This window comes from Euprymna scolopes, chromosome 33 (genome assembly GCF_053919585.1).
Source record: "Euprymna scolopes isolate OS-2025 chromosome 33, ASM5391958v1, whole genome shotgun sequence".
Classification (NCBI taxonomy): domain Eukaryota; kingdom Metazoa; phylum Mollusca; class Cephalopoda; order Sepiida; family Sepiolidae; genus Euprymna; species Euprymna scolopes.
In genome coordinates, this window is record NC_136514.1 from 71693466 (window position 1) to 71707152 (window position 13687).

The 13687-nt window shown below is 36.4% G+C and overlaps 1 protein-coding gene across 1 annotated transcript in view; it reads right to left on the reverse strand.

The window, feature by feature from the left end:
• Positions 1-13687, reverse strand: part of LOC145258293 (uncharacterized) — a 220479-nt gene that overhangs the window by 184094 nt on the left and 22698 nt on the right. The window contains exons 3-4 of the mRNA XM_080116327.1: positions 12804-12957; positions 3664-3836 (exon numbers count right to left, since the gene is read on the reverse strand). Of these exons, the coding sequence (XP_079972453.1) occupies positions 3664-3836; positions 12804-12957 (327 nt within the window). The remainder of the gene's footprint in view (positions 1-3663; positions 3837-12803; positions 12958-13687) is intronic.

Consider the following 13687-nt stretch of genomic DNA (forward strand, 5'->3'; position numbering starts at 1 on the left):
AGTATATTTTAAATATTATAAAGTATATTCTAAATATTATAAAATATATTTTAAATAATATAAAGTATATTCCTTTTTCTAAGTGAAACGTTGTTTTGTTCACATTCGATACTACTACAACCAAACTCTGCCATTAAAATGACGATAGACGACAAAACAGATGCTACACTTTGAATGAAATAAAAATAATTAAATCCTAAGAGACAATTTTCCATTTAATGTGAGATGATGGAGGACAAAACCTGTCCTTCATCACCTTTGTAGAACAAGTCCCGAAGCTGCAGTACATTCCTCCCGATTCACTGTTTTTTTTGTAGTCTTGTCTGAACATCTTCTGTTCATCGTTTTTATTGTTCTTCTTAATGTAGATTCTTTTGATGGTACTGGTGTGGTCTCTCTTTAGACCCTAACGTGGAGCCGGGGGTTCCCTAGCTCCTGAAAGTGGAGGCTCTCTTTTGGGAAACCCAGAAAGGATCTACAGTGGAGGAAGCGCCACATCAGATGATACTACCTCTATTCACTGGAGGATCTCTGCTTGTTCGAGATATCGGCATTCTTCTCAGAGTGAGGGAAGTTATACCACCCTGTTTTCTTTTTCTGCTCGCTCGTTGAAGAATCTCTTGCTTCTGGGAGTGGAGACACTCTCTGGCTTCTGTTACGGGTGAATTAACGACAATGCGATTTCTTTACATTTATGTTACGAGTGGTTGACTTTTCTCCTCCTTCTCCTCCGTCAATTTTCCGTCAACTGAACTAGGATTTAACTAATAAGGAATCTGGAGTCTGGCTATTTGGAAAAAGTTAAAGCGTGGCAAAACTATAAAGAAGTCAAAGTACGTACTTTGATCCTTACCCAAAGACTAAGAAATCTAATTAATACCAACAGAGGATGACGTCTCATTCACACTTTTCATAACCTAATGCCAAATTTGTTAAAATATAAATAACTAGCATTTCAGCCCGACGTTGCGCGAGTGTTTGTAGGTGTACGTTGAGCAAAAAAAAAAAAAAAAGAAAGAAAGAAAAAAAGTGGTAATAGGAAGGCAGGCTCGAACCGATACTGCGAAGGAGGAAAAGAACGGGGAAAAACGTGACGTCTTTGCTGTTACGACCACCGCCAAACCGGAAGTGACGTAGGTTTAAATTAAGGCGAGACAATCGAAAAGAGGGGATGACTTTCGAAAATATCGGCGAAAAAAACGACTCCTCCCTGTAGAAAAGTGCCCAGTTGAGGATGAAAAAATTAATGTTTTTAGCCAATTTTTCTGTATTTGTCGTCTGAAGGGTCGAGCTTCAAAACGATACTGATCTTGTGAAAATCTATTGCCTCTGTCGAAAGTTTTAGGCAGACATAAAAACATACATACATGCATTTATATAGCTCAAATTTTCGACCTAAACCGATTAAAAAGCTTGCCCTATCTCTGATGTAAAATTTCAAACGTTTAGACCAGAAATTGTCTGAGTAATTTCGTAGACACTGCAGAAGTCAAATTTAAAAAATTTTTGACCCCTATTATGACCCCTTAACATTTATTATTTGGGCTCAAATCAAATTATTAAGTAAGATCCATGTTCAAGGAACCTATATCTAAAATTTCAAGTGTTTAGACCCAAAATTGTCGGAGGAGTTTGGTAGAGTTCTCAAAGGTCAAATTGTTGAACTTTGACCCCTTAATAGCTAAATTTCTGGCTGAAAACGGATTATAAAGATTTTCCTTAATTTCAGTACCCTGTATATCAAATTTCGAGTATGTAGACTAAAAATTGACAGAGTTATTGTGTACGGAAATGTACACAGACAGACACACAGACGCACAGACGCACACACAGAGGCAGACAAACAGACACTTTCACTTTTATAGATATATAGATAATTTTGCAAATAATGCAAATGTAGTATCTGTTCTTGATCCGATGAAGAAGGTTCTTCTTGTACTAGGGAAGTAGAAAGAGGCTAGGGTCAAAGTATAACATCAGTTCTGTATTTGATCAAAAAGTAATTTTATTTTTAACTTGCTGTTCAGCTCAGTTTTGCTTGGGTCCTATGTACTGTTCATAACTTTATGTGCATATGTATATATATACATTAAAAAGTTTGACTCATGTAACCCACATCTAAAATTTCAAGTGTTTAGACGCAAAAATGGCGGAGGAGTTTGGTAGAGTCTGCAAAGGTCAACTGTTTCAACTTTGACCTCTTGGCAGTCAAATTTTTGCCCCCAAACTGATTAATATGCTTGCCGCATGTCTGAATGCTTGTTATGTAAAATTTCAAATGTTTAGACCAAAAATTGGCTGAGTAATTTGCTAAAGACCTAAAAGATTAAATCTTTTGAACCTTGACCCATTGACAGCTCAAATTTTCAACCCAAACCGATTAAAAAGATTGCTCTATCTCTGAATACACTTTATGTAAAATTTCAAATGTTTAGACAAGAAATTGGCTGAGTGATTTGGTAGAGACTGCAGAAGTCAAAATTTTTTAAACTTAGACCTCAATTCTGGACCCTAAACATTTAATGTTTTGGGTTCAAATTAAGTTAAAATGTTTGATCCATGTCCAATTAACTTGCATTTAAAATTTCAAGTGTTTAGACCCAAATTGGCGGGGGAGCTTGATAGAGTTTTCAAAAGTCAAATTGTTGAACTTTGACCCCTTGATATCCAAATTTCTGGCCGAAAACCAATTAAAAAGATTTTCCCAAATCTCAATATTTCTTATGTCAAATCTCGAACCGAGTTATTTGGTAGGGAAATATGCACACACAGACACAGACAGACGATTTCACTTTTGTAGAAATATAGATATATAGAAATATAGATATATAGATAGGTTTGTCACATACAAAGAGTTACCCAAAATACAATATCGTCCACTATAAAAACACACCTTGTGTCTTGTTTTTCTCTCATGCTGAAACAAGTTAAGACCGTTTACTCTAAAAAATGTAAGTTTTTTGTTTATTAAACATTGGAATGTGATTATTCATAAAAAACGTGGTACCTATGCAGAATTAGGACCATGCCATCGTCGGAAATTTCCAGGCAGTTTACTTAAAAAGATGAAAGATGTGTAAATGCTGAGCCAATGCAATCGCAGTCAATTGAGAAAACATTTATTTGATATTGATTTATTATAAAAAAAAGCAAACTAAATACATATCTTGATTTGAAAAAAGAATTTAAAACTTGTTTTCTATCAGTTATTTGTTATCAAAAAAAATATTTATTCATGAAACTTACCTTACAATGAGTGTTTTTTATATTTTAATTTTCTTAAAGATTTGCAAAAATTGTCCAATAATTATGAATTATATTTTCTTTCATAATAACAAAAAAATTGTTTTCATTTTTTCAATTAATTTTTCATTAAATGATCTTTATCATAACAGAAATATATTTTCATTGAAAAAAAAAGCATTTGCCAAAAATCACAAAACTTTCGTTCAGCACCATTTTACATAAGCTACCTTAAATGTTCCACAATAACACGGTTCTTATTTTGCCCCAGTATCAAAATAGGAGAAAATATGGTAGATTACTCTTGTTTGGTTAGTCATAACCACTGAACGCATGGCGCAATGGCTAAAAGTGTTAAGTTAATAAATTTTAAATCTCAGAAAACAAAAAGCAAAAACAGACGACCAAAATCTTACTTACAATCTGACTTTAAATCTGCTACGCCATCGGTGGTGCCATCAGAGAATTTCCCTTTCCAAAACCATTTAATAGTTTTGCTAATAACGAATGGGGTGCCAGTTAAGTCGACCTTGAAATTCCCTCGGGGCTGGCACTTTTTGTTGGAAGCAAAGAAATCACCAGCAGTTCCATACCTGAAAAACAACAATAGTAATGACAGGGTAGGAAGGGTAACTCATTGGCAACTATTCAAATAAACTAGCATTTTAGATGTGAAAAGCATTTGTGTAGGGACCTAAGGAAATTTACTACTACTACTACTACTACTACTACTACTACTATGACGTGACCGTCTGGAGGAGCGATATTGCTCCCCATTGGGGAGATTAAAATCCTGTAAAACCCTGAGTAAGGCCAGGCAAATATGCTGAGATTGTTAAACGTTGATTGGATCCCGGACAGCAGTTGGTGACCTATAAAAAGGGATGAATTTATTGTGCTTTGTAAAAACAGACAGATATTTTATTGTTTAAAAACAATTACAGGAAATAATGTGGAAATCATACATTCGTTGGCCTAAGGAACATCTGCTCAGACTTTCTGAATGACAGGATTGACCTTTTGGAGCATGTGAGAGAAATTTAGTTTTGGTCCCAAATTTTCAGGCTATAGACGACTTGTTGAGGCACACACGCAAAGAGTTGGGAATTCCCCGTTTGACGTGTTGGATTCCGGTTGGTCTAGTGGATTGTGCCGACCAACCCTGTTACCTTAGCATTTAAGCAAATTCCCACGCTGAATTTTGCAGATTGAAGCAAAATCTCAAGAAAAACACACGCTCCAAGAAAGCCACAACCCCCCTCCATCCATCCTGACCACCATCGTAGAGAACTAAGAATAAGATTTTGGAGAATCTTGATTTTTTTGGTGTAATCAAACTGAACGATGTACATATGTAAAAATTTGTAATTTTTGTGAAATTTACTTTTCGTAGTTAGAACTCCATGTGTCTGTTTTCCTTTTCTGGCGTGCATGCAAAGGTAATTGATTTTCAGCAGAATGACACGAAGCCTGATCGCTGAGAATTTATGTGAAGTCTTCTCGGAGGAAGACCAGTTCAGCAGGGTCAAAAGACATCTGCTGACCTGGGTGAGAGAGCCACACTACTACTACTACTACTACTACTACTACTACTACTACTACTACTACTACTACTACTAGTGCTAATGTGGTAATTCATAACAACAGCCCCAAATCATCTAGCTACACCCACTGTAAAGACTTTTCCTTTTTTCTTCTTTGTGCCTAAAACTAAACGGAACTTCCTGGCGCAATGGATAAACGTGCTAAGTGATAGTCTTCTGAAGGTTGAAGGTTCAGTCTTCAGTATAGGTGATATAAGAGTACAGTATAAGAGTACATTATGAGAGTATACTTGTATAAGAGTACACATGCACCCATTGTGGTTGATGGAACAAGAACAAGGTACCACCTATATTCTAAGCAACACGGTGAGTAACATGGGCATATTATTTTTGTAAAGTTGACCATTTAGGAGATGTGTCCACCCAAACTGACGTCCACAAAATTTCTACATATAATAAAATAGAAGCAATTATTTTCTTCCATAAAAAAGTTATAGCTTTGCACTACATACAAATTCAATACGGTACAACTATCTGTTGTCGCTTTTGTGCAACTTATCATTCACTTCAATCTGCTAGTAAACAATTCTATATTAATTCCTATGAACATCACAGTTCAAATGAATATATTTTTAACGGTGATAGCATGATCGGGACATCCTTTACATTAGAATATTTTCAGCAGACTTACCTCAACTACATCAAGCAGCACTCACAGCACACAATTCATATTTTTTATAGAACAAAGAATATTACTAAATATTAAAACCAAACACATACAATGCAACGAAGACAGGGTATTTGTTAAACAAAACATTCCAGTAATCCGAAAATTATAGTATTCCTAACAAAATAAACCTGTGATCTGAGGCAATATTTTTTATACTTTTTAAAAACTTTCTTTCCAAAGGTTTTTTGCCAATGATTAAACTACCTTCTTTTCATTAAAATTACTCACGTGCTTTGCTTTGGGAAAAATGAAATAAAAACTGCCTCGGTCTAGAACAAGTTCCTCGTCACTAAGCGAGGACTAAATACATGCAAAACATTTTTATGGCAAAATATAAATTTAGTATATAATCTTTGATTGGAGAAAAAACTGCCTCAGTCTAAAAGGATTTCTCCGTCAATAAAGGACCGAAGAGATGCAACGCTGAGGGGAAAATAAGTCAATAAACTGTAATTTTTCCCGATTACAAAATATTTAATTTCATTTAAGCAATTTTCGGGTTACAAAAATTAAACTTCTAGTTGCGAAATCACCAAGATGTAAAAACAAGAGTTAAATATGTGCATACGTTTCACATATTTTGTTTCATGCCAATTTGCTTATGTATTTTAAAATAAAATATGGTGTTTTTCAGTTTATTAAACAGATTTCTGCATCAAATCGAGGTTCTTCATTTTTACTTTTAGTAAAAACAAACCAGCAAACAAACAAACAAACAAAAAGCAAGTATATGTAAAATATATATAAACATAATATATGTTGATATGTAAACAAAAAACACTTCTATTTTTTTCAAAAGTGCTTCTACGGAAAACAGACACAGGTTTTTAGGACTACTTGAACAATTTAATCAAAAGTTTTTGTATCGTTGTTATTGTTGTTGTTATTATTATTATTATTGGCTCTCAAGGAGCTTTCACACAGGTTATCAAGGATCTTAGTGAATGCAACCTGTGGTGTTCCCTGGAGGCTTAGTGACAACAAGATTTTCCCAAACTCCCCACCTCTTTCGATAACATTTGCAAATAAAGTTGCAATATCGCAACAGCTGCTTGCCATTGATTTCTCGTTGGCAGTGACTTTACTGGAATTTGAGTGGCAATAAGCCTCTCGAAGGTCCCAGTTCTCTTCGCACTTATGCAGTGGAGGTCTGGTCAGTGCTCACTCCTCGGTCTTTCCTTCCTCCTTGACTACTTGGCTATTTGGTTTCACTCTTTTTTTGGAGAGGGACAGTGATGTAGTAATGGGGAGATGGGGGTGGGGTTAGAGAACTTATAGGTATGCAGCTATTATTATTATTATTATTATTATTCCGTATAAAGAAGATATATTTAATTTGAACATCACACTATGGAATAGGGTGCACACCACTGGATGACAGTGCCCGACAGTTTGAAGATATTTGCCCGTCAATACCCACCAGTGCCAGCCTCTGTGAGAAAGTGACAGCAGCCACAGTCGATTTCATTTCAGAGGAGTCTAATGCGTCTCGACACTGGACATCATGTATATTTGCAGATAAAGCTAGTGCCTTATAGTAAACAGAAATAATCGCCTACATTTCATTTTAGAGCAATCCAATAGAAGTAGATACCGGTCATGGACGCCAGTGACCGACAGTGTACACCAGAAATCAGCAGTGACAGTTGTAAGGGCAACCATGATCTACCAGTAAACGCCAGCAATTGCCTGTAATCACAAGTAAAAGCCTTCGTTTTGAACTAATTGAAATACTGCTGTGGCGGAATTAACCTATGTTACCAACTAATAGATTATCCCAATCTCAATAAATACGGGAAGACTAAGCCGTAAGGTTCCATTCGATATCCAATGGATCAAACTTATTTGGCCTTACTCTGTTATGACGAACAGCCCGCCTATTGTATACTTTGCAATACAGCCTGTTACTTTATTTTGGCGTTCTGTTTTTCTTTGTAACTCTTTAACATGGTTATAGCAGTGGCGACGTCAGATTTCGAATTCACAGAGGGTACTCGAATTTAAAATACCTCCAACATTAAAAAAAACGCACGATGGAAAGCTGAATTAAACCAAGCAAGTGTTCAGAAAACACCGAGGAAAGGAGAAGAAGAGGAACTACCGAAAACCAAATAACTCCGCGGCATAAAAGTTTGAATTACAAACTCGTGGAAACTAAGAATATTTTCATATTTTCTCTTCTATTCACGATATCTTGGATAGCCCGTAAATTAAAACGAAAGAAAAATACGAACTATTCATACTTTTTTCTCGTCATTAAATAAATTTGCCAGCGAAGATTTTTTTACTTACAAAAAAGAAGTAAATACGGTCTCGGCCTTTTTCGTCACGTCAACACTTTTTTTTTTATTCTATGGAAAAAATAACATTTACTTTGAAAAAATATTGACTATTTCTGTCGACATATATATTTTTCTCGTCTATGAAAAAGAATTGTATTTTGAAGAAGTAGTCATTCCAAGGAATTTAAAATTGTATTTTCAACGTTCGTGTGCAAAGTTATTAAAGGAAAAAAATAGTGTTCTCTTTTTCCCCAGTTGTTCTTAAATGCTAAAAACTGATTAATCTGAACACGGTTTTGTTAAATTTCTGTAAATTCAGTATTTTACCCATCATACAAAATGAACCTCATTACAAAGTACTTTGGAACAATTATTAAAACTGCAAATTGAACAACAACAATATCAACAACAATTATTTGAACATCAGAAATGTTCAGATGAAAGACAACAAGAACAACTAATGAAATTCAAGCAAAATGGAAATCAACAACTTACTCAAATCATAAAAAATAATACATCCACTGATAATACTACCGCATTTTCACAAGATTCAATATGGAATGCGATTGCCAATTTCTGTCACGGACCTGAAGAAGGTAAATCATTTGAAGCTTATTTTCGTCGGCATGAAGATTATTTTAGCATCGACTGCAAAACAGTGGTCGGACCAGAAAAAGGTTCGTTTACTATTACGGAAAATAGAGATTGCCGAGCATAACAAGTTTGTGGGCTTAATTTTGCCATGGAAACCCTCGGAATTAACTTTCACCGAGATGATAGAACTTCTTTACAAAACTATTTAGCTCGAAAGTCTCTTTATTCCATAAGCGTTTGGTCATATCTGAATTTGCAGATGAATGACAAAGATGATTTCGCAACGGACGCAGCCATTGCGACGAATTCAAACTTAGAGACGCCAGTGCTGACAATTTGAAATGTTTAGTATTTGCGTGAGAATTGACTTCTGGTCGAGATGCAGAAATTAGGAGGTGTGCCCTAACAAAATTAGAAAATGAATCAAACCTAACCCTACAAAAGTTAACGGAAGACTGCCAGAAAATAGAAATTATTAAACAAAAAGATTCGATGGATATCAAAGCTAAAGTCGCACAGATAAAAAAAAACAAAAAAACAGAAGACAATTTAAAAAAACACGTGAAAAATAAAGCACACGTTAGGGAAAAGGACACATATCGACACATAGCTAAGAAAGAATTTGAAAAAAGGCTAATCCCGTTTCCATGTAATCGATGTGATGATTTGCATTGAATTAAGGACTGTCCATATTTACCAAGAAAAATTTTAATATGTAAAAATAGGACACAAAGGTACTCATTGTAGACATAAAATGAAATACAAAACCCGAGTGTGTTTGGCGGAGACTGAAAATAACCAAGAAAGGTTGCGAAAATATGTGACTATAAAAATTCATGATAAAGAAATGAAAACGCAACTCGATTCGGGTTCAGACCTTTCGATAGTAAATTTAAATACCTGAAAGAAATTGAAAAAAAAAAACCCACAATGCTGAGAACATGCAAAACAAAAAACGCTGTTAATGGTATGAAAATTAACTTCGAAGATGAATTTTTAGCGAACATCACATTATTGGGAAATATGAAAAAAATTAAACGCTTATGTATAAAGGAATACCACTAACCTACTGGGGTTGGACTGGATGCATGGAATTAATTTATGGGACCTGCAAATATCCACATTCTGCAGAAAAGCAGAATTAATCTTAACAGAAACGGAGACGTTAATCGCTAATTTAAAGAATGCATTTACGGAAGTATTCTCACCGGGCCTGGGAAAATGTACAAAAATGACTGCGGAGTTAAAGTGGAATGTACAACCAGTTTTCAAAAAGAAAACGCAACGTGCCAGTCGCTGAAAAATCGACCAGGAACTCGACAGATTAGAAACTGTGGGCAATCTATTGAAAATAGAATAGAGTCAGTGGGATGGCCACACGATAAATACGAAAAAGAAAGCAGGGGAAGTCCGTGTTACGCATGTTAGGCAGATTTTTCGATGGGGTTGATGCGTCTTTGGAGAACTTCCAGTATCCCCTGCCAAATCCGGAGGAAGTTCTTACAAAACTAAACGGCGGTCAAATTTTCTCGAAAATCGACCTTCGCGATGCAAATTCCAGTTGAAGATGAGAGTGCTGAATTATTTGCATAAATACCCAGCAGATATTACAAAGATATGACAGATTAGCGTTTGGTGTCAAGGTCGCGCCTGCCATTTCTCAACTGGCTATGAACACTATGCTAGACGGTCTTGATTTTGCCACGCATATACGGACAATACTATTATAGGCAACAGTAACAAAGAACAACACAGACCATATCTACGAAGTATTTAGACAGATACAGGGTTTTGGATTCAAAATCAAGGAAAAATATGCGAATTCTTCCTGCAGAAATAAAATATTTGGGGCACATAACAAATCAAGAATGACAGGCGTCCAGACCCAGGGAAAGACGCTGCGAGAAAATACTACCTAACTATAAAGTTTCTTAGGGCTCGCTAACTATTACCAGTGCTTCAATCCAAGAATGCATAAACTGCGGACACCTTCAAACAAGCTTTTGGAAAAAGATAAACATTGGGAATGGACTGCCGAGTATCAATCAGCGTTTGAGAAAATTAAAAAGGTTTTAACATTAAAACTCTTCTTCACGCATTTTAACCCTAAACTAGACATCATAGTGGTTAGCCAATACGGTATAGATGCATGCTTGTTACATAAAATGCCAGAAAAAAACCCAGTTGCACATGCATCCAGAACACTGCTCTCGGCCGAAAAACAGTACTCACAGATAGAGAAAGGGGGTCTAATTATCTATGCAGCCTTAAAATGTTATTATTACATGCACGGTAGGCATTTTACCCTGAAAACAAGTAAAAAAACCCTTGTAAATATTTTTAGGCAAAAGAAGAAGATTATCCACATTTACAGCCAACCGTTTACTAAGATGGGAACTCAGTTTGAATTATTGAATAATGATTTTAAACTGGAATTCTTAGTGTCAAAGAATATCACGTATACGGATGGACTGTTTAGACTAATTTCGGTCCAAAAGTGATCAAGGTATGGCATAAGGGCCTACTTCACAAGATTTCCAGCTACGGTATAACTGGAAATGTTTTCTCAATCATTAAATCATTTCTCTCCGATAGGCTCATAAGAGTAGTGGTAGATGGACAAAAATCGGAGGCCTGCAATATAAATGCTGGAGTCCCTCAGGGGTCAATCCTGGGCCCAACTTTCTTCCTGATCTACATCAATGACCTCCCTAAACACACACTTAAATCATTCGTTGACATCTATGCTGATGACACGACCATCTACGGCAACACATCAAAGGCTGTAAATGACAAAGTTCTCTCTGATTCTCTCTCCTCTGATCTCGAGCGCTTGGTTCAGTGGGGGAAGATGTGGCTGGTTACCTTTAATGCATCCAAAACCAAATTCCTATCCTTACATCATCAACGCTCTGATCCCTATCTGGCATCAATTGTGATGGATGGCTCTCGTCTGGGTGAGGCCCCGTGTTTTGACAAGCTTCTGTGTTTGACCTTTACTCCTGATCTGAAATGGAACACGTACATCAAGGTCGCTGGAAAGATGGTGGGATCCTTCTACCGCTCCAGAAGATATCTCACTACTGATGTAATTCTCTATCTATATAAAATCCAAGTACGCCCAAGGATGGAATACTGTTGCCATATCTGGGCAGGAGCTGCTAAAAACAGCCTATCCTGCCTTGACAGAGTACAAAATAAACTTCGTGGCTTAGTGGGGGATGCCCTTTTCTCTACCCTGCAACCTCTCTCCCATAGAAGAGACGTTGCGAGCCTATCCTTGTTTTATCGTTATTTCCATGACAGGTGCTCGTCTGAACTCCAATCTCTAGTCCCCCCTCGCCAATCTTTCATGAAAAACACCCGTCTAGCTGAATCCACTGTGAAAAATTTCCCCCACTCCATATATGTGCCTAAATCAAAACGCGGATTCCATGAACAAAGCTTCCTTCTTAGAACTGCACGCCTGTGGAACTCTGTTCCGTCTGCCTGCTTCCCTCCGGACTACAACCTGGATGTCTTCAAGTCCAATGTTAACAAATTCCTAATGAACCGCCCCCTTAATTAAACACTTCATCAAATCTCCACACTAACGTAATGTACTTGCAATAACCCTTATCCCTGAGTGGCTTCCGGGCCTTGATAAGTGGTGATCACTGTGTAAAAAAAAAACAAAAAAACCTCTCGAAGACTTAGCAATCATCGCATTGCAGATAAATAGATAAAGATGATGATTCACAATACAATCCGGGAATTACCAATGACTCTTTAAGAAATTAAAATTGAAACGGCAAATGATGAATTTATAAAAGAGGAAATTGGGACAAAGAGAATTTGCTCTGACATGTACTCTGTCTGCGACAGCGTTCTACTTTATAGCGGGAGAATCATCCCAAAAGCGCTGCAAAAGAGAATATTAAAAGCTTCCACATGGTCATCCTGGCACCAGCAGAATGAAATGCCTGATGCGTAGCTTGTCTTGTGAATCAACAACTAACGACTGATGTGGTGATGGTATGCATGCACACGCATTTACTTTATACATGAAGACTAAATTTTGTACATTAGTATGAGTAAATTAAAAGTAAAACGTATTCCTTTTTTATGAATGTTAAACGCAAACACAGACCCCGCAATATTATTGGTATAAGTAAATTAAAGGAAAATTATTTAAATCTATTCGTTTATATATTTTTCCATTCATTTAAAAAAATGCTGAGTCACAAAAAACATTATTTTTATAAATCCTTGATCTTTTGACGAACATCAAAGTGTAGTATCTGTTCAACATTTGACATCAGACGTGTTTATGTGATAATCTCCCTTGTAAAATCAAATCAAAATACGAACATACTCGTATGAACAGATAAAGTGCCGCCGTTTATTATTAAAAGTGTTGTTTGTTCTTACTTGATGTTGTTTTGTCCGATTTGCTTTGCGAACGTGAAATCATCCAAAATGATTCCTCCTGTTCCCATGTCGAATCGGATTTTGGAGAATTCGGATTTTCCAGATTGGTTGTATTGTTGGACGGGTCTAATGTCGCGGCAATCGTTCGGGACACCTGGTTGGAAAGAGAAAACAAATAGGAGATTAGAAGTTGTTGTTATCATTATCATTATTATTATTATTATTATTATTATTATTAAAAGATAAAAATAGCTCAAGGAGTAATTCACAACATCATAAGAAAGAACATATCGATTACGGAACTTAACAGGCTTCTGTATGCAGCGCCATACATTGTTGCGAACCTTCTTGGCTTATTACAGAAGAAAAAGGGATAAATGAAGGACAGCAGAAGCCCATACTGGCAGAGGCGGCTTGAAGAAAGTATTAAACGGTGGCGGAAAGACTTTGGTAGAATCGAAAAAATAAGAAAAGGACTTAAATTAGGACAGAAAGCTAAGGACGAGCTTGAAAGGAGGTATAGATTGCTGGAAAAGGGAACGATGACTGTTCTAACAATGTTGAAAGAGAAAGTCCACACTGGTGGTATGAAAATTAGGAACTTTATTGGAAAAAGTGTTGCGTTCCGGCAGAACAATCTTTTCCGGAACAATCAGTCTCAGCTGTGTAAAGAATTAAATAGTAGAAAGTGGAAGTTCTGGAGTGGGATTTGGTCTGTCGAAGGTCAGTATAATAAGGCTAGCTGGTTGGGAGAGGTCAGAGAAAGGCTATCAGGAATGCAGCAGATGAAAAACGTTGAGATAACCATTGATGATGTGAAGGCTGTCATATGAAGGATGACAAACTGGAAGGCACCTGGTCCAGATGAAGTGATGGGCTTCTGG